Genomic DNA, 20155 nt, shown 5'->3' on the forward strand with positions numbered 1-20155 from the left:
AAACGTCTGTCGTACATCGTGTAGTTAAAATTACCAACGCTTTTGACCCGTCCATCTGGCACCATGTCTCAACTGATGATAATCCGGCTGACTACTCTAGCCGAGGTCTATCTTGTGCTGAGCAAGTGGGTTGTGAGAAATGGTGGTCGGGACCGGAGTGGCTGATCCGGAGTCCAAGTTTTTGGCCGGCCCCTTACAAAGCTGTACATCCACAAGATGTGCCAGAAATTGAAACTTTTTCTCATTTAGTTCAGTTAAATCGATTATCAATATTAAACTACCTATAAAATAACGGGCAAATGAAACATGTTTTATTAATTAAAATCGACTTTATTAAAATGACAAATAAGAGTTCTCCTTATATGTTTTTAATATGAAAAGTACCTTTCTTTTACTTGGAACTTCTTCTAGCTTGTAACATAATGTAATTTGTTTACATAGAGCTTAGTATAAAGATCCTAAGAAACAAAATAATAATGTAAAAATAATAAGTACCTCTACTGCCTATTCAAAATCTTAATTAAAGTAAATTATTAATTCTTACATGAGGAACTGTTATGACATTCGAAGTGCACAAAATCTTACTTTTAAGACAGGAACTCTTTTTACTATAGCAGTATTTTTTGCTACTACATTTTAAAAATCCCTGACCTGTCCCTGTAGATTGCATATTTGCAAGATTTTCGAAAAAAATATGTGCAACTAATTAAGCATTTTTACAATAATAACCTCATGCATAATAGACAACATGGTTTTACTCAAGGTCTTTCAACCACAGATGCCTAGTATCGAGTTAATAAGAAATATTTTGGATGCTTGGGAGGATTCAGGTGATTCGTTAGAGGTGTCTTGTGATTTATCCAAGGCATTCGACTGCGTCCACCATGAAACTTTACTTATAAATCTTATATACGGAGGTCGTGGGTTCGAAACCCGCATCGTTCATAAAATTTTGTTTTTCAAATTTTATTTGTGTATTAATCCTAGAAGTGAGGGTTATCACTTTAAAAACATAACATATTGTTTAGATGTACATAATGTCAATACTCAAAACAAACATAAACTTGCAATTCCATCTCCAAGGCTCTGTAAAATTGCTAAGTCTTTTAAAGTGGATTGTGTTATATTTTATAATAAACTCCCAAATGATATTAAAATATTACTGGTTAAAAATTTAAATGTATAATTAAAAATAAATTAAGATCTAAGGTCTAAAATGTGAAAGATTATTTAAATGGTAAAGATAGTTGGGATTAATGTTTCTAAATTTTGTTAATTAATATTGTTATACTCATATGAATGCTATTGTAACTTTTGTACTTTATCCTGACTTGCACTAAATAACTTATAAAGTTTTACAGTGAATGAAGATTTTTTTGACTTTGACATTGCAAAGTCGCAACTGTACGGCGTCTCGTTTCTAGACTAGGGACGTCTTCCTTTTTAAGTAATTCTTGATCACAAACTGTAAACTGTTGTCTTCAATACAATGTCTTGACAATACTTTGTTTGGTGCCAAGTTACTAAAGATTGTCATCGGTTTTTTGTAGTACTATAGCTAATTTATTGCGAGCATTACCGCAACTATCCCCTTCTGGAACAGGAATTCATACAGGTTGGGTACCACTGTTGGTACCCAACGTTTAGAGATGGGATTTTTTTCAGAAGTTTTAAGCAATTTTTCGGCTTGCTCTATCAAATTATCTTTGGAACTGATCCGGTTTTCTATAGCTAAGGCATTCTTTGCACGAAAGGGCAAGCAATTTTAGACCTAAATAGATATATTACTTAGATAGTCGTTAGCGCTTGTTCAAAATGTAACTTGGCTACGATTTAATATGAGATGTAGCGATTTTAGTGTGTGGTGGCATTGTAGAATCGATTACATTTTTATTCTATCCTTTTAACAATGTAATCTTGGCTATCTATTTTCTATTCGTTCGTTTTGACCACGTGACTTAACGTTATTGTGACGCCATTCCTATATATTTGGTTAGGTTTCTATTAGCGTTGACGATTGTAGATTGTCAAAATGGCTAAGCCTTGCAGATCATGACAGACTATGACACTAACCTATGCGAAACATAGCGGCACTAGGCCGCTACTTCACTCCAGTATTCTGTGCGAGTGTAGTAATTAACCCGGACAAGTCTTGCCCGATTGTACTGAAATCATAAGACAGCAGCGTGACTCCCCACTTCTGAAAAGCCCTTAGTCGCCTCTTACCCCAAGGGTAACCTGGAACTCCTCAGTTCTTATTACGCCCCGGGGAAAAACAGGGCTTATACTTATAGAACAAACCCCACCTGAAGCCACCTGATGTCAATGATATTTTAAAGTATAGATAGGTTACGTAGACAACATTCGGTGTTTGAAAATGATACACTAACGCACACATGAATAATTTAACATTGCAATAGCACACTACATTACAATTACACGTCAAAGAAGGATAGTAAATGCAATTATCGCAAGCGAAAAAGCGATAACTCTAATATGCTAATTGCTTCGTATTTGTATAGAGAAAATACAGTTAATTCATCCGATATGATTAATTACCGTACACCGTGATTTATGCCTAAATTACGATTCATTCATGAGTTCATGTAGTAAAAGCTATAAAGTTGTAAAACTGTATTGAAATTAGGTAGATAATGTGTCATTGATTTTATAAAAAAATAATTTAATATTGATTATAATATATAGCCACATTGATGGTAATAATTTATATATAAAATAATAAAAAACATACAGACACCAAAACAAAACCGAAAGGTATCTACAGTAAGTATTTTTACAATTTTACTAACACCTGCTCCCAAAAAGTTTTAAGATTACAATTATTATTTTTTGTATCTTATATTATTTATGACAGTCTTTTTGTTGAGGGTGTATTACAATAAGGTAATGGGAGAAGAAGAAAATGATCCATTGATTCTTCTGCAGTTAGCAAGGGTTATACTGAAAAAACTCCTACGTAAACAAATAGCACTCACTGTCTACATCCGCTACCTACCCTAAAACTTGTTTTAGTAGTTTGATAGTTCAGCTACCTTTATAAGCACTTGTTTATTAAAAATTATTACATTCACTGCAACAATGACTTTTTTACATCATTTCCTAAAATATTCTACCTCGATCATCCCGCAACAGACAGCATCAACATTTTGTCATTTCTGTACGTTAATCTATGATCGGCTTGGCAGCGATCGGCGTTGTCATGGCAACATATTTATTTTGTTAGATAAATAATGAAATAAAATAAAATGTGGTAATTCATGATTTCTTAACTGTGGTATGTAATACTATGTATTTTTTTTACTATATATTTTTTTTTACTTTCGTAATTAGTGGATTGTACCTATATCAAATTGTAAGAAATTCTGTCAACAACAAACGCGTGTGTACCGTTTTCGTATCGAGAGAGTGACTACGACCAAAGGAACCAATTGACTCAATTTAGAGGATTGATTTTCGGCCCGCTAGTGACATATCTACCTCTTTTAATACTATAATATCATTGCCTGAAGTAGTTTCTTTTAGACGCGGTCCACTTTTAACCTTATAGTTTATATACACCTATCTTCTCGCTCTGTCAATATCAGTTCGCATATTATTTTACTAAAGCCTATTTGTGTTAAACTAATAGCACTAAGTCATCAATACATATTTTAGATTAGCGGCAACAAAGAGACGCATCTAATCTTAAAAAATTTTTTCGGGTATATATACCATATTATAAACATTGTTATTCTAATTGCAAAAGAAAAAAAGAAGAAAAAAATGGCAAAAATAAGCATTTGCCTCTTTGAAGCATTTCCCTCAGTTGACCTTAGCTGTTAATTTGACATCTCAAACAAATACCTTCACTTTGAGTTTTAATGAATGTAACGCGAAGCTATAGAGTGAATAATGTCGATAAATTAAAACAATCATTATTATTGTGAATAAATAATTTATTATCACATTCTTTAGGAATAATCCTACTTCATTTTTTGCTGCTTATAAGAACCGTTTTTCAATCCGTTTTGTGATGATCCATGTTTTTGTGGTTTCTTAGTTTTAATATAATTGGTATAATAGAACTTTCCAAACCATTTTATAAACAGATAACCATACGCAATCGTTAATAATTTGAATGCGAAATGGTAGCCACATGGGAAGAAAAGGCTGATTATGCTATGAACAGTGAGCATTGCAAATTGTATCTGAAAAAAAAAATGTGTAATTACTACACAATATAATATAAAATAAAGTATGTGTTTATAATGTATGCACGCAAGAAGTGATACTTCTTTGGCGTAACAAAACAAATCCTTAAAATTATTAAAGTGAAACTTTTATTACATCGTCTCAAACTTTTTCGTCTATGTGTTGGATGTCGCATGACGGTCGGGCGGTGCCTATAGTTCGCAGCAGCTGACCGTGTAGTGTATAGACTATTGAATGAAACCCTTTCCAGTTTTTTAATATGTGTATATAATCTAAATAATTGTGAAGTATTATGTATGTCGTACTCTCCCAGATTAAAAATATTGATTGAAAAGTATTGGGAATCAGTCACTACATGTAAACTATATCTATATATACATGAAAAAGAATTGAAAGTATTCAAATTTCATCATTTTTAATCCTTTTCAATCAATATTTTAAACCAGGGCTAAGAGACACAGAGTTCACTAAAAATTTTAGTTGGAGACTTACTACTTTTATTATTTCCCATTATCATTCCAATTTTCCAAGTATAAAATTAAGATTGATAAAGCGATTTTTATACCCTTAATGGAAAAATTTTTAGTTAAATGTCTATAATGTGAAAAAAGTTTCACTTTTACTGGGGTTTCATAAAACCACACAATACTTTTTTTATTCTTCGTGCTATTCTACATTTGTAGAAATAACAACAAAGAACCCATTGCCTGTCATAATAATGGACGAAAAAACCAAAAAAAATAACTAATGTAAAAAATTAACAAACGCCAGAAAAGATCGATTACACTCAGATCATCAACATGGCTGTGTTAGTAATGTTGTATGGGACACGAGAAGTAGGTATTGACATTATCAATACCAGAGGTGCATGCTTAACATGCTTTGCTGTTCTGTTAAGAAAGAGAAGAACAATGAATGAGCTAACGAGTCAACTGATGATAAGTGATCACCCCGCACGCACAATCTTGTGACACCAGAGGAATCACTCAATCTTTAAACCTAGAAATAACACGCACAAAAACTCATGCCATATTTTGGTTAGGGCTATATATATATATTTTTAATATATTACAAACATAATACAATTTTCTTTACAAAACTATGTCATGTTAAATACTTTTGATGTATAATTTATAAATTTTCGTACAATTTTTATCTAGATTGAATAATTAGCATGGATCCAACTGTAAAATAAAGGGGTAATTTATTGTTTTTTTTGGCACTAGACAGTGAAAAATGTATCAATAATGTGCTATTTTGGTGATTTCTTAGAATAGCGGCCTTAAAAGTGGAAGAAAGTTCCAGAATATATCCAAATGCCTCATCATTTAAATGATATCTTGTCTTTCACCAGGATGTCTTAGTTTGTGGCAGGTGTATTATTTCCATTTCATTTTCATTTATTTATTTTTAAGCATAACTATATATATTGTTCTTCATGCCTAATATAAATTTACAGTTTCAGTCTCAAAACCAGAAACAAAGTGGAAACTTTTATGTATTAAATTCCCCTGGATGGCTCACTAAGAAACCCTGTGCAGAGCTAACCAGTGATTACCGTCTGCTATGTTATATTATTTAATGTTAATAATGAATGAAATAGAACTATTATGTCATTTAACGATAGAGATCAGGTCACACAGATCTTTGCTGCTGGTTTTCATATATATATGTATATTTAATTCTCTCATACATACCAATTGTATTAGTGTGACATACTTCTTCCACCACAGGTATTTACGGTATTCGGGTCCTAATCCAGATACTAAATAATAGCTATACATGATTGCGTGCACAAAACTATTAATATATCCAACCAAAACACATTGACCACCTGAAAACAATAAAATAATATATACAAAAGTCAAAAGAAGTGTACACTCAGAGCGCACAGTTTAAGCGAGGCAGCCTTGATGTGCGACGCATGAGAGGCCTACCTCGCAGAAAGCCTCAGTATTCGAGTGAACTTGCTAGGCACCTATTTCGGCGCCTTTTTCCGCCTTGAAGCAGTAATGTGTAAGCATTACTGTGTTTCTTTATGAAGGGCGCCAGTGAAATTACTGGGCAAATGAGACTTGACAACTTGTCTCAAGGTGACGAGCGCAATTGTAGTACCACTCATAATTTTTGGGATTTTCAGGATCCTGCGGCACTGCATTGTAATGGGCTGGGCGTATCAATTACCAACAGCTGAACGTCCTGCTTGACTCGTCCCTTATTTTCATAAAAATAAGGCACACTGGGCCATCCGAAGCCTTGAAAATCTAAATGGCTGGCTTTGTCATTTTGCTGGAGCTACTTTTAGTATAAATAATGCAAACAGTTACATAAGCAATAAGATTAGGCACGCAAATCGAAACCAACATCCACGGCGAAAGGGCAGCGCACATTCATTCACCGTTTAGGGCTATATTACACCGGGACACAACGGTGGCGCAACCAGTCGCCGATACCAACAAAATTTATACAGCTCTATATAGAGAGTTACTGACTTGGTGTCCGTTTGGTTGCGCAACTAATTTGGTGGCGCGACCAGCTCGGACGCCTCATGACTCTGGTGTTTTTATGGTGTCTAGTTTGGTTGCTTACGGACATCACGATGGCTTAACTGGTCCGAGTGAAAGACAGCCCTTATTGTGTCCTATTTCTCGAAATTGAGGCACGTTGACACAGGCCAAGACTATTTAGTTAGCAAGGCACAAGCTTGCGCGGCCGGTATTGACGCGTCTAGGTTCATTATATTCTAGCAATAAATTGAACATATATTACATATTTCTCGAAACTACTAATAGTAATATTTAATAAAACTGTTATATTTTAAAGTGATAACCCTCACTTCTAGGATAAAATATAATTAATATTTATTCAAACAAAACAAATCTTATAACTATGTTTACAAAACTATAATTACATTAAATTAAAAATATCGTTAAGGGGAAGTGTACCAAGAATACAGGCAGCATTTCCACGTTGTATAGTTAGGATGATCTGTTGACCGAAAGAGCTGCCAGCGTTTGGGTTGCCAGAAGCCCTATTGAGACCTTGGACCCCACGGGCCAAGCGTCTCGACACCAAACGACACAAAGGTGTAAGACTTACTGAGACTGACATACTTGCGACGTTTGCTTTCTTCAGCAGTCGAAGCAGCAGCCCCAGCACCAACTGACGTAACTTGGACATGAAAAGAAGCCAGAGTGTCGGCGCATGTCGAGTCCCACACCATCGCCCTTCCGCGTGCCCAAGCCACCAGGGTCATTCCATCAGGAAAATTAATAAACTCAAACCGCAAATATCTATCTAATAATATTATAATTTATAAAAGTATACCTGCTACATACTTGGCTCCAATCCACGACGCTAATGGCATTAAACTGTGATGGTGTAAATGAAGAGGAGAAACCTGCCTGTAGGATTTTCTCATGACGAAGAATACTGTATCTAATAATTCTATGATTTTCAAAATAAAGTAGATGTATACTGATCTCGCTATCTGAAATAATTGTTAAATAGGTAAATAAAGAAAATTATTCTTTTATAAATATTGTTCGATATCACTTGAGAAAACGGCGATATCTCTTGTGTGTCTTCACCTTAACTTTGTTGTTATTATAATAAATGTAGGACTTATTTGTTTGAAATAAAAAATTATTCCAAAAATGATGTACCAGTAAAATAACTAAATATCTAACTTATCTAAAATTGCTAACTATAAAAGTGTATAAAGTAATTTTAATATGATAATATATTTTAATCAAAATTAAGAAAATAAAATTAAAATATTTAAGCATCATGGAGATCTTTAAAATTTGAAACGTAAGGTGAATAGATCAAACAATGTTAATTTTCTCAAAAGCATTTTAAAAATGTGAAAGTAATATAGGATTAGAAGAAAAATACTAGTGTCTTGTCGGGAGCTTTTATATGTTTTATATTAAAAACCATGACTAAAATATAAAAAAATTTAAAATGTGAAATTAAGAAATTCAAAATATAACACTCGATTTCAGAATATTGAACTGGCCTGTCTTTTTCTGACACGTGACTAATTAGAAAAGGTTGAAAATGGCATTTTTTTTTATATTTAAAATGTTATTATTTTTTAAAATGAAGAATTCTGGATTTACATAGAAAGCCGCTCTGAAAATCTGACGCATTAAAATTAAGTTAATCTTCTTCTCATTTTAATCAGTCCGTACGGCCCGACCAACCATCCATCTTAGCACATAGAAAATATTCTTTTAATTTCTGTTGCTCTTGAATTCATCCCAAAAGAAACCCTTTTGTGCCCATTGAACATTTATGGTTAATAAAACAATATCGGTTGTTTATGTTTTTTTATGAAAATAAGGGACGAGACGAGCAGGACGTTCAGCTGATGGTAATTGATACGCCCTACCCATTACAATGCAGTGCCGGTCAGGATTCTTGAAAAACCCAAAAATTCTGAGCGGCACCACAATTGCGCTCGTCTCCTTGAGACATAAGATGTTAAGTCTCATTTGCCCAGTAATTTCACTAGTTACGGCACCCTTCAGAACGAAACACAGAAATGTTTACTCATTAATCCATAATCTAGCCCGCTTCCTGTGCAAAGGAGCCTCCCACAAGTAACTGGTTGTTGTCCAATGTACTAAGAAGTGAAAATATGGGAACAATAAAGAAATAATATTACCATTGAAGCTCTAGGAATCTCGTAAGGATCAGGTGCTTGACAAAACCAGTTATAATCTGATTCAGTTACATATTTTGTTCCCTGGAAAAAAATGTTGTTATAAATATTCAAAGTATTAAAAATATATTTTAGTTCCATAAAGATGCCTCGGCCCACAGGTTCGCCATTGCAATGGCTGATATGCCAAATGCTGGATTCAAATTATTTGACAATCCTACATAATTGTCTGTCCTAGCCCACAATGACTAAAGGATTACCTTTAACCATGGAAATAGACATAATCTAAGATTCATAAAGCTTATTTGCTAAGATATTTTTAGGTGGAGGATGAAGAGGTGAGATAAGAATGGTGAGGAATGAATTTTAAGTAAGTTAAAAAGGCCTCTATATCGAAAAAATTAAATTAAATTAAAATAGTTACCAGTAACATACGCATTGTCATTTTTTATGGAACGCACGCAAATGAATGATTAGTGTGTGTTATTTTTATTATTTGATAAGAAACATCGCTTATATTAAAATTTATGTAAATGTTCATCTTTACAAACGGACATCTCAAAACCCAATATCTCGATTAATAATGAATTATCATAGATATATTATATTTGGAAATACGATTTTGATTTTTCATTAATTGCACATATTCGATGGCTTGATATCAAATTTATAAATTCATCATATTTCTGTACTTTGGGCGTAACAACGTCTGTCGGGTGAGCTTGTTTTGTATAGACATGTATTTTTTTTTAAAAACTTTTAATTTCTGCAGAACTTCAATATTGTTTTGCAAATGTCAATACTTCCGAATAGCATCGAATGGTTTTTCTAAATCAGTCATCAAGCATATTCAAAACGAGCATATAATGGACAGCTTTTCTATGCTGGACTTTGAATTCACCATTTTGTTTGACACCAATTATTGACATATTGTTTTGGAAACTGTCAATAATTCTGAACAGCATTGAATAGTTTTTCTATATCAGTCATCAAGCATATTGAAGATGAGCATTCAATGAACAGCTTTTCAATGCTCGACTTGGAATTGATCATTTTATATGCACTATATAGACAAACTAAATAATTTACCTCATAAACTAGATACAAGCTGATGAGAACTTGAAATAAATTGTACAATTTTATCACAAGTTTTAGCTCAAACGGTTCCTTGTCTGACATTAGATAGGGTCCAAGTTTTTTGCAGAAGAAATTATAAAATAATACTATTGAAAGTACCGGCCATGGACTTGACAAGAGGAACCAATCTTTTGTCACTGGACCTGAAACAAACGTGATTATTTAAATGTTTTCAGAAAAATATAACTTAGCTTAATTTGAGAGATTATTTTTTTATGATGAATATGGTTTTAAGACCATAATATTAGTTGCATTACTCAATAATACATACCAAAACAGAAGAAACCACTCAATTGAAAAAAAAAATAGATCAATTTATAAAATATTAACTGGATTATAAAAAATATTAAATATTTTTTTTATAAAATAAGGGACAAGATGATCTGGACGTTCTGATGATGATGGTGCTGCTGATGGTAATTGATACGCCCTGCAGTATCACTCAGGATTCTTGAAATAGCAGAAAATTCTGAGCGGCGCTACAATTGCGCTCGTCACCTTGAGACATAAGATGGTTAAGTCTCATTTGCCCAGTAATTTTACTAGCTATGGTGCCCTTCAGAAACACGATAATGTTTACACATTACTGCTTTACGGTAAACATAGGCACCGTTGTGGTACCCATAATCTAGCCGGCATCCTGTGCAAAGTTGCCTCCCACTGGTAAAACTGGTAGACATGTAGAAAATACTTTATTTTTAAGATGGAGAGTCTTTGTAACAATTTCGACATACACAATACATATTTTATAGATAAACAACATTGGCATTTATCAAAATTTAAATTCACCTTTAAGATAAAGAATTAAGTGATAATAGCACTTTTAATAATATAAAATCAACGAAAGTTTTTGTGTATTTTGAAATATATCTACGAAGATATCAATGTTACCACAATAAATTAAAATATAGCTGTCACTGAAATAGTCTATAAATAGAATCAATAATGATGTCTGTTATTATTAAACAGAATGGTCAAATTGTGAGTAAAGGCATTTCAGTGAGTATCGCTATATGTTGATGAATATTATCTTTTGTTATTTGGTAGAGTTCTCGTGATAGGCATCGTCATGCTCGCTCACTTCTCGTTCACTTCCCTAAAATATGGTCGAGGGAGGCGATGGTTGGTCCATGCGTCATGCTCGTGAACGGGCGCTACTTGTGGTCGCTGGAGCTGACCGGGAAATCTGGTTCATGTTTTTTTTATTTCCTTAAATTCTTTTTTTTTTATTAAAGATGTTATATATTTTTAATAGCTAATGAAATGCTCGCATAATGCCTTTATTTTATTAACGGTATGTGTGGATTGATGCATGTACTATATTGTACTATATGTATGTACTCAATAACTATAATAACTGTAATATGTTTTTACTTATTAATTTAAATTTTTTTTGGCTTACTCGTGTAAGGCATTTAGTATTTGACGTTTGAGTATTTTTTTGCATCACTTTGCATATATTGTTATTGTAATGATCTGTAAATTTAATTGAAAATAAGAACTCTTAATACCAGTCTGTTTTGAAAAGAACAACCTTAGTGTTTCTTGCTCGTTCTTCTCTAAGGAAAACTGCCTTCCGAACGAGCTGTATGAAAAAATGACATTCTTCAAGTGTAATGCAATTTAACTACGAGATAAAATATTTTTAACTTGATTTATTACCTATACTTTTTATTACAGTCGAATCTTACTTCCTACATTTAATTAAACTTATCTATGTAAAAACAAGATAATGAATATAAATGTAAAGTAATTTCACTCGCTACGGCCGCGGCTCTCTTAAAACCGAAACATAATAATGTTTGAACAAGCCTGTTCCTTGCCTTTGCCTCTCCCAAGTCCAAGTCTTCCACAGGTCTCTATTGATTTTTATGTGGACTGACAAAGTCTTAAGTTCAGTTAGTAATTTAAAAGACCATTGTTTTAATCAAAAATTACTACATATTATAAAACAAAGTCCTCCACCGCCTCTGTCTGTGTGTCTGTTCGCGATTAGGTCAAAAACTACTGCACCGATTTTCATCCTTTTCTCACCAATAGACAGTATGTTTCTCGAGGAAGGTTTCAGTATATTTGCTTAGTTTCTCTGTAGATTTTGTATATATAACAACGCTGTCTAAAAAAATTGAGATATAATGATAGTAAAATAATTTATGGTGAAATTGTGTATCTTAAATAGGTTGACATAAAAGTCCGCGACGGCGTAATATTTCAATCTCTTAAAGTTCATATACTCTATGCATTTTAGTAAAATCTTCTATTCCACTTTAAAAAATAGGCAATTGTAAAGGGGTGATGTAAAAGCTGTTTACACAAATACGATATTAATTCTTATCATTTTATTACTGCATATTACAAAATCATTCAAAAATACGTTATTGTTTCATTTTTAACTCATAACATTGATTACATGTTTTCTATGGCTTTAGACAACATTATCCCCGAATTCTCACATCATTTATTTTTTCTTTTGTCACAACAGCGTCTGTCGGGTCAGCTAGTAAAATATGGGCGTAGTTCCTGAAAAACGTTCCAAGCCACAAACATCACATTTTAAGGAATTCAAATTGTTCAAAGTTTATTAAATATTAGTGTATTCCATACTTGTGGGTTGGGATACTAAGTCATGATGTTATTTAAAGAGTGACAGTAGGGCTGCCATTTTTTGTCAGTCCGTTAATATGACCAGTTTTGTGTTCTTAACCTAATTTCGACATGATTGTGATTTGGAATGTTTTTCTGGAATTACGTCCATATAATATAGTAAGTTTTTTTATGAAAATAAGGGACGAGACGAGCAGGACGTTCAGCTGATGGTAATTGATACGCCCTACCCATTACAATGTAGTGCCGCTCACGATTTTTGAAAAACCGAAAAATTCTGAGCGGTACTACAATTGCGCTTGTTACCTTGAGACATATGTTTAGTCTCATTTGCCCAGTAATTTCACTAGCTATGGCGCCCTTCAGACTGAAACACAGTAATGTTTGCACATAACTGCTTCACGGCAGAAGTAGGCGACGTTGTGGTACCCATAATCTAGCCGGCTTCCTGTGCAAAGGAGCCTCCTTGTGAAATTGATATTACCCAGTGTATTAATAGATAATAACAATTAAACCTTGTCTGAAACAATTAAAATGACAACATTTTGAATTCTAACATACCAGCTGTTATATAATATCATTTTCGTCATGTTGATTCATAAGTATTTTTAGAATACCAAACGTTCTACATAAATTATACATATTATAATTCGGCTAGACCATCGGTCACACATTTGACCTACCAATAAGGAAGAATATGTTTATAAGTCACGATGACAATACATTATTTTCGTATTAATTATGTTTTACATAACTGTTGATATTGTATTCCAATTTGTTTTCAAGGGCAAAAAGAATAAACGGATTTTTTTGTATAATGCAGTATAAGTCATACTAAATTAAAACTTTAATAATTGGGTTGTTTGCACTAACGGAAAAAGTAAGGCTTCTTCCGTTTGCTAGATCGCTAATCATTATTTTTTCTATCAAGAATTTTTTATCTTTCTAATAATTAGAATTGTTATAAGAGGAATTTAAAAAAATACGTTTGCTAAAGATACCCAGTTTTATTAAAAACTAACAAAAAAAATATACTTTAGTATAAGCATAAAAATTACGACATGGACTCTTTTAGGTTGAAATTTATAGATCCTATTTAGAATTTGCTCAGAGTTTACCTAGGTTAAACTTAGCTGAGTGTGATAAAACTCAAACTTTACTTTTGCGTTGGACTGTTTTAGCCTAACCTCAGCATGATAAAATATTTCAAATAATTACTCTAGAACGAATGTGAAACAATACGGTCCTTATAATAGAATATCTACAACATTCAATGATATCAACGATCATGACGTTGACATTTTTCACGACACGTTTAAGTCATTTAGAAATAAAGTTTTAGAAAAAATAACGACCACGGTATTTTTTTTTTTTTTTATGGAATAGGAGGACAAACGAGCGTACGGGTCACCTGGTGTTAAGTGATCACCGCCGCTCACACTCTCCTGCAACACCAGAGGAATCACAAGAGCGTTGCCGGCCTTTAAGGAAGGTGTACGCGCTTTTCTTGAAGGTACCCATGTCGTATCGTCCCGGAAACACCGCACAAGGAAGCTCATTCCACAGCTTCGTGGTACGAGGAAGAAAGCTCCTTGAAAACCGCACTGTGGAGGACCGCCACACATCCAGATGGTGGGGATGATATCGTAACTTGTGGCGTGTCGTGCGAAGGTGAAATTCGGCGGCAGGAATCAGGTTGAACAGATTGATAAATGCGGTAGAAGACACACAATGAAGCGACGTCTCTACGCAACGCCAAGTGATCCAGCCGTTCACAGAGTACTGGGTCCCCGACAATTCGAGCTGCTCTGCGTTGCACGCGGTCATATGGATCGAGCTGATAGTGGGGTGCGCCAGACCAGAGATGACAGCAATACTCCATGTGAGGCCGGACCTGCGCTTTGTAGAGCGCTAGAATGTGGGCCGGCTTGAAGTATTGCCGTGCTCTATTTATGACGCCCAGTTTCTTTGAAGCCAGTTTGGTTTTGCCCTCCAGATGGCCACGGAATTGGCAATTGCTCGAGATTTCGAGACCCAGATTTATTCCGATACTAGGCGAGGCTTTAAGGCAAGTGTTCTCGAAGAGCGGTGATACGGCAAATGGGGTTTTTTTAGTGGTAAACGCGCAAACTTGAGTCTTCTGGGGGTTAAATTGGACAAGGTTCAACTTACCCCATTCCGCGACCTTCTCGAGAGACGACTCGATAGAAGACACAAGTTTCACCCGGCACTGGTCGACGTTTTCCCGAGAGAGACCTGCATGGCCCGTGTATACGGCATCACCAGTGCTGTCGTCTGCATAGCAATGCATGTTGGCGGTGTCCAACATATCATTGATATGCAGAAGAAACAGCGTGGGAGATAGCACACAGCCTTGGGGCACTCCAGCGTTCACGGGCTTGGGATTCGAGCAATAACCGTCGATAACGACTTGTATGCTGCGCCCAGTGAGGAAGCTGGAGGTCCACTTGCATAAGCTCTCGGGAAGCCCAAATGATGGAAGTTTTGCGAGGAGCGCCTTGTGCCATACACGATCAAAGGCCTTCGCTATATCCAGACCAACTGCCAGGCCTTCCCCCTTGCTTTCAATAGCCGCCGCCCATCTGTGTGTTAGGTATACCAGAAGTCGACCGACCATGGCGAAAGCCGTACTGCCGGTCGTTGATCAACCGGTGACCCTCAAGGTATACCAAGAGCTGGCGGTTAATTATGCTCTCCATAATTTTGGAGAGTAGGGAGGTAAAAGCAATAGGCCTGTAGTTTGCCGGATCCGAACTGTCTCCTTTTTTTGGGATCGGATGGACAAGGGCTGACTTCCATGAATCAGGGACTACGCCTTTTGAATAAGAGTGCCGGAATAAACGCGTTAGCACCGGCGTCAACTCAGGGGCACACGTTCTAAGAACGATTGGAGAAATGCCATCCGGCCCGCTCGACTTCCTGACGTCCAACGAAAACAGAGCTCGCCTAACAGTTTTCTGTCGGAACTGTACTTCAGGCATGGAGCTCTGACACCGCGGGATGGTCGGCGGTGTTTTTCCGTTGTCGTCAAGAGTCGAGTTGGAGGAAAAAAGAGTGCACAGGAGATCGGCTTTCTCTTTTGCCGTATGGGCCAGGGTGTCATTCCTCATGTGCAACGGCGGCATGGACGGCTGGTTGAAGTTACCAAGAGCAGCTTTCGACAACGACCAGAACTTGCGTGTTCCGGTCGGGTAACTGGAAAGCTGCTCGGCCAATTTTGACGACGTGCTTCGATTTCGCACGGGCGATTTGCCGCTTAAAAAATCTGGAGGCACGGTTATATTTCCTCTTCAGAACTTTGCAGTTCGGATCCTTTGAGCCCAGCGCCGCAACCCAAGTTCGATACGCCTGTTTTTTGCAGTCAGATGCTGCTTTAACTGACGCATCGAACCAGGGCTGTGATCTGCCACCGATCGGTACTACAGAGCTTGGTATAAAAATATCCATGCCCTGCAGTATCACATCGGCTACTGCAACGGCGCAGGCACTAGGATCATCTGAAAGGAAACAAACCCTGCCCCAAGGGTAGGATGCAAAAAAGGAACGCATCCTATCCCAATCTGCTGACTTGTAGTGCCAAACGCGGCGGGTCGCTGGTGGTCTGCGACGTTGGCGTCGGATAGGCACTACACTCCTGACCAGGCAATGGTCGGAAGTTCCGAGAGGGGCGTCGACAGAGACCTGGTAACCATCGGGATGTGTAGTCAGCAGAAGATCTAATAAGGACGGCATGTGGCTATCCACATCCGGGAGCCGCGTCGGCGACTCAACCAATTGGGACAGACCATACGCCAATGCAAAATTATGCACAGATCGCCCTGCGTAGTCTGTGGTACGTGATCCAAGCCATTCGGCATTGTGCCCGTTGAAATCACCCAAGACTACGATTTCAGCGGAGGGGATCTGAGCAAGCACGTCATCAAATGCCGCTTGAACGCAGCCCATGAGGTGATCCGTTTCTGCGTTACCACTATGGGACCTGTAGACACACGCATAGATGCGGACGCGGTCCTCTAAATCTACGCGGAGCCAGAGAGTAGACAGGCCCCTACCCTCAAAATTGCCGAGACGGCGACAGCAGATATCCTCCCTAACGTACACACATACCCCGGCATGAGGCATGAAATTATGCTCAATTTTGTACCCGGGGTATGTTAAATATGACGTATCGCTAGGTCGAGATATCTGCGTCTCCGTAAGGAAACACAAGGCCGGCTGCGCCGTCTCAAGGTGGTGGTGGACGGCGTTTAAGTTGGAGTGAATTCCCCGGATGTTACAAAAGTCCACATTAAGCGTGGAGCGGGGTGCCGTGGTGTTGCTGCCCTGTTTGTCCTGTGACATACGCGGTACTGTGCCCTCCCCAGAATACGAGGGGCAGCCCGAGCGCGAATGCTCGGGGAGGGATTCTCCGGCTCTACAAGAGCCGGTTCCCTCCTGGGGTAATTTATTTTTTAGGACCGCTCTCATATTTTGTTGGGGGGGGGGGAAAGGACGGGGGGAATGGCCTCTGGTCCTCGACACTAACCTATGCGAAACATAGCGGCACTAGGCCGCTACTTCACGCCGGTATTCTGTGCGAGTGTGGTAAGTAACCCGGACGAGTCTGGCCCGATTGTGCTGACGTCATAAGACAGCAGCGTGACTCTCCCACTTTCAAAAAGCCCGTAGTCGCCTCTTACGACACCCTTGGACCTGGGACTACCCTATTCTTTTTACGCCCCGAGGCAGCACAGGGCATTAGATAATAGTAGTAGATAATAGGGCACGGTAGATAATAGTTTGTATTAGATTGTTAATGACTTATTAATTCTTACTTTTATTTTTTGTAATTCCACACTTACCACATTATAATTATTTACATTGTATAGTTTTTACATTTAAGATTTATTACTAAGTTACGTAATTTCTTAATAATTAAAATGCAGAATGCACCTAATTAGAATAACCAACCTAGAATTAGTATGTAAGTGCAAATCAATTGTTAATGTTAAGTTGAGTTATTCTTAAATAAATAAATAAAATAATTTCAGCTGTCAAATGACTATAAAACGAAATCAAAGATAATGCTAAGCTTATACTCAGCTATGTTTTACGTAAGTAAAGTCTGAGCACAGTCTAAGTGCGCTCTTGAGATTCAGCGTTAGTACTATTAGCAACCTGGTATTCTTTATTCATTAACTAGCTGACCGAACTGAATCATAAAGATATACATATTTTATGTTTAACAGAGCAATGGCTCAGAAAATATTATAAGCTCATCTTTAACTTCAGTGGTCATCAGGTGAAAAGTGTGTTTAGCAGAGAAAAGGCTACACGTATCTCTTATACTTGCAAATAAATTATTTAAAATTCAAAGAAAGTGAAGATATTGTAGGCCTCTCTGTTGAACGTACCATTGAAATAGCCTGTGCAGAGCTCGAGCGCGCCATTGTTGTTAGTATATACAGACCCCCAGATGCAGTATATGAATTATTTGAAAGTGTATTGGAGGAGGTTTTATTAAAATTATGGAAGTCGTAGAAGTATATCACGAAATGTGGTGATTTTAATATTAATTTATTAGAAGAATCCACCACCAGTATTAGATTCAGATCTTTGTTCAAATCATATGATTTAACCAATATTTTCTTAGAGCCTACTAGAGTAACCGGCACCTCCAAAAGCTGTATTGGTAACATATTTTCCAATTATAAACCCATTTCTCAGGCTATAATAAACAAACTGAGTTCAGACTACTTTGTTCAGACCTCTTTTAATATTGAGGTCAATAAATGTACTAAAATTAAAAGTTTACGATTGTTCCTGTAAATTATAGGCGAATGGAGAAATATAGAGGTAATGTGTCAGTTAAACTCTCAAATTTGGATTTATTCGAATATAATATGAATCCCAATGAAATGAATGATATGTTATTTAATATAATTAAAACAGAGTTTGCTTCTATATTTACTTCTAAGACCACCTGATTTGTGGTCTCTTGTCATTTAATGATTGGGCAACAGCTGGGATTCATAGGAGCAGACAAAAGCTATATGAACTATATAGTGAGATATCATTATATAATCGTGATGCATCTTTTCTCGAGTATGTATAAAATCCCGCTGAGTTTGTTGCGCCCGTTCTTCTCAGGTCTGAGGGATTCTTTTTGGAATGGGTGGTAGTTTTTAATTTTCGATAAGTGATGTCACATTTTGAATAAAAATATTTGAATTTGAATTTGACCCGACAAACGCTGCTCTGACATTTAAAAAAATGATGTAAATATTCGGGAATAATGTTGTCTAAAGCCATCAGAAATTTGTAATCAAAATTAATGAAATAAAATCGTATTTCTGAATGATTTTATATCAATATCCGGACGATATTTTTTAAGAATATACAAAAACAAAAAAAAAACTAATAGGACATCTGGATTCAAACCGGGGTCTTCTGCTTTCCGGATCACCCAATGTCCCATCTGAGCTATTATAGTCTTGTATATACTGGCGAAATTTACCTTTGTATTCTAATGTTATTGTCGCTGTTTCTCATTAAAACATGGATAAAACTACATTTTTTTTAATTAAAACCTAACAAAATCGATTTCTCGCCCCCGAAACTATCTGTATACTAAATTTCATTAAAATCGTTGGAGCTGCTTCCGAGATTCAGATTATATAAATTACATACATACAAGAATTGCTCGTTTAAAGGTATAAGATATACGTGTAAGCAACTCTTACATTACCGCTTTATAATTGTCAATTTTTTATGGTATTAAAATAGATATAGTATGTTTTCCCTAAGAGATAGACATAATATGCCACGGACTATTCTGTAGACCTATATAAAATTCACAATTCAACCATACATTATTTTGTTATATCTCGAAGGGCTCGTTTTCGTACAGCGTTTTCGTAGAAAGCTCCCAGATGGCTTATTTTTCTGCCGACACCCCCAACAAATATTTGCAAATAAGTACACCAATCGCAGTAAAGTACACTATCCATTGGTGAAAACAACGTAAAAATCGGTGCAGTAGTTTTTGAGCTTATTTTTGATTTTGTCCACAAACAACGGAGTTCTGCGATAACAAATAATAAATTACATGCCTTCATAACCTCCTTTATTTTGACGTCGGATAAAAATTTTACACTATTCATTTAGGTCAAAGGAATGAAACTTATGAATATCATAAGTTATACTGTTCACCATTTTGCAAAGAAAATGAAAGGCGCAACACTAAAAATACATTAAATTTATTTAACTAACAGCAACACGCAAAAGTACACACTTTCATAATATTAATTAGTAATAAGATATCAAATGTGATGTGTATGAACCACCAATTAATGAGACATCTTATGTAGTTTATGATAGAGAAAAATTCAAATTGTAAATAAAACTTACTTGCCAAATCGTAGATGAGATAATTATAAGTACTCATAATCGTATCCATGATGCTGAGTCAAATATTACTCACAATAATAATTTCAAATAATGTTTACGGTCTTACCACTTCGGTAGACTCTT

The 20155-nt window shown here is 36.0% G+C and overlaps 1 protein-coding gene across 1 annotated transcript; it reads right to left on the bottom strand.

Annotated features, from left to right (window-relative positions):
- Positions 1 to 3935: 3935 nt before the first annotated feature.
- Positions 3936 to 20155, bottom strand: LOC126978823 (elongation of very long chain fatty acids protein 7-like). Its single transcript, XM_050827946.1, has 6 exons — positions 20033 to 20155; positions 9971 to 10161; positions 8885 to 8965; positions 7540 to 7702; positions 5910 to 6046; positions 3936 to 4208 (listed from the first exon to the last, which is right to left on the bottom strand). The coding sequence occupies exons 1-6, from the start codon at positions 20079 to 20081 to the stop codon at positions 3984 to 3986; spliced, it is 846 nt and encodes a 281-aa protein (XP_050683903.1). The 5' UTR covers positions 20082 to 20155; the 3' UTR covers positions 3936 to 3983.

The sequence above is a fragment of the Leptidea sinapis genome, chromosome 1, assembly GCF_905404315.1.
Source record: "Leptidea sinapis chromosome 1, ilLepSina1.1, whole genome shotgun sequence".
Taxonomy (NCBI): domain Eukaryota; kingdom Metazoa; phylum Arthropoda; class Insecta; order Lepidoptera; family Pieridae; genus Leptidea; species Leptidea sinapis.

Coding starts and splice junctions, on each gene's coding strand:
- LOC126978823 (XM_050827946.1), bottom strand. CDS start 20,081: ATGGATACGATTATGAGTACTTATAATTATCTCATCTACGATTTGGCA. Junction 10,162..20,032: donor TCTCATCTACGATTTGGCAA/GTAAGTTTTATT, acceptor CGTTTGTTTCAG/GTCCAGTGACAAAAGATTGG. Junction 7,703..8,884: donor AGATTCCTAGAGCTTCAATG/GTAATATTATTT, acceptor CAATTATTTCAG/ATAGCGAGATCAGTATACAT.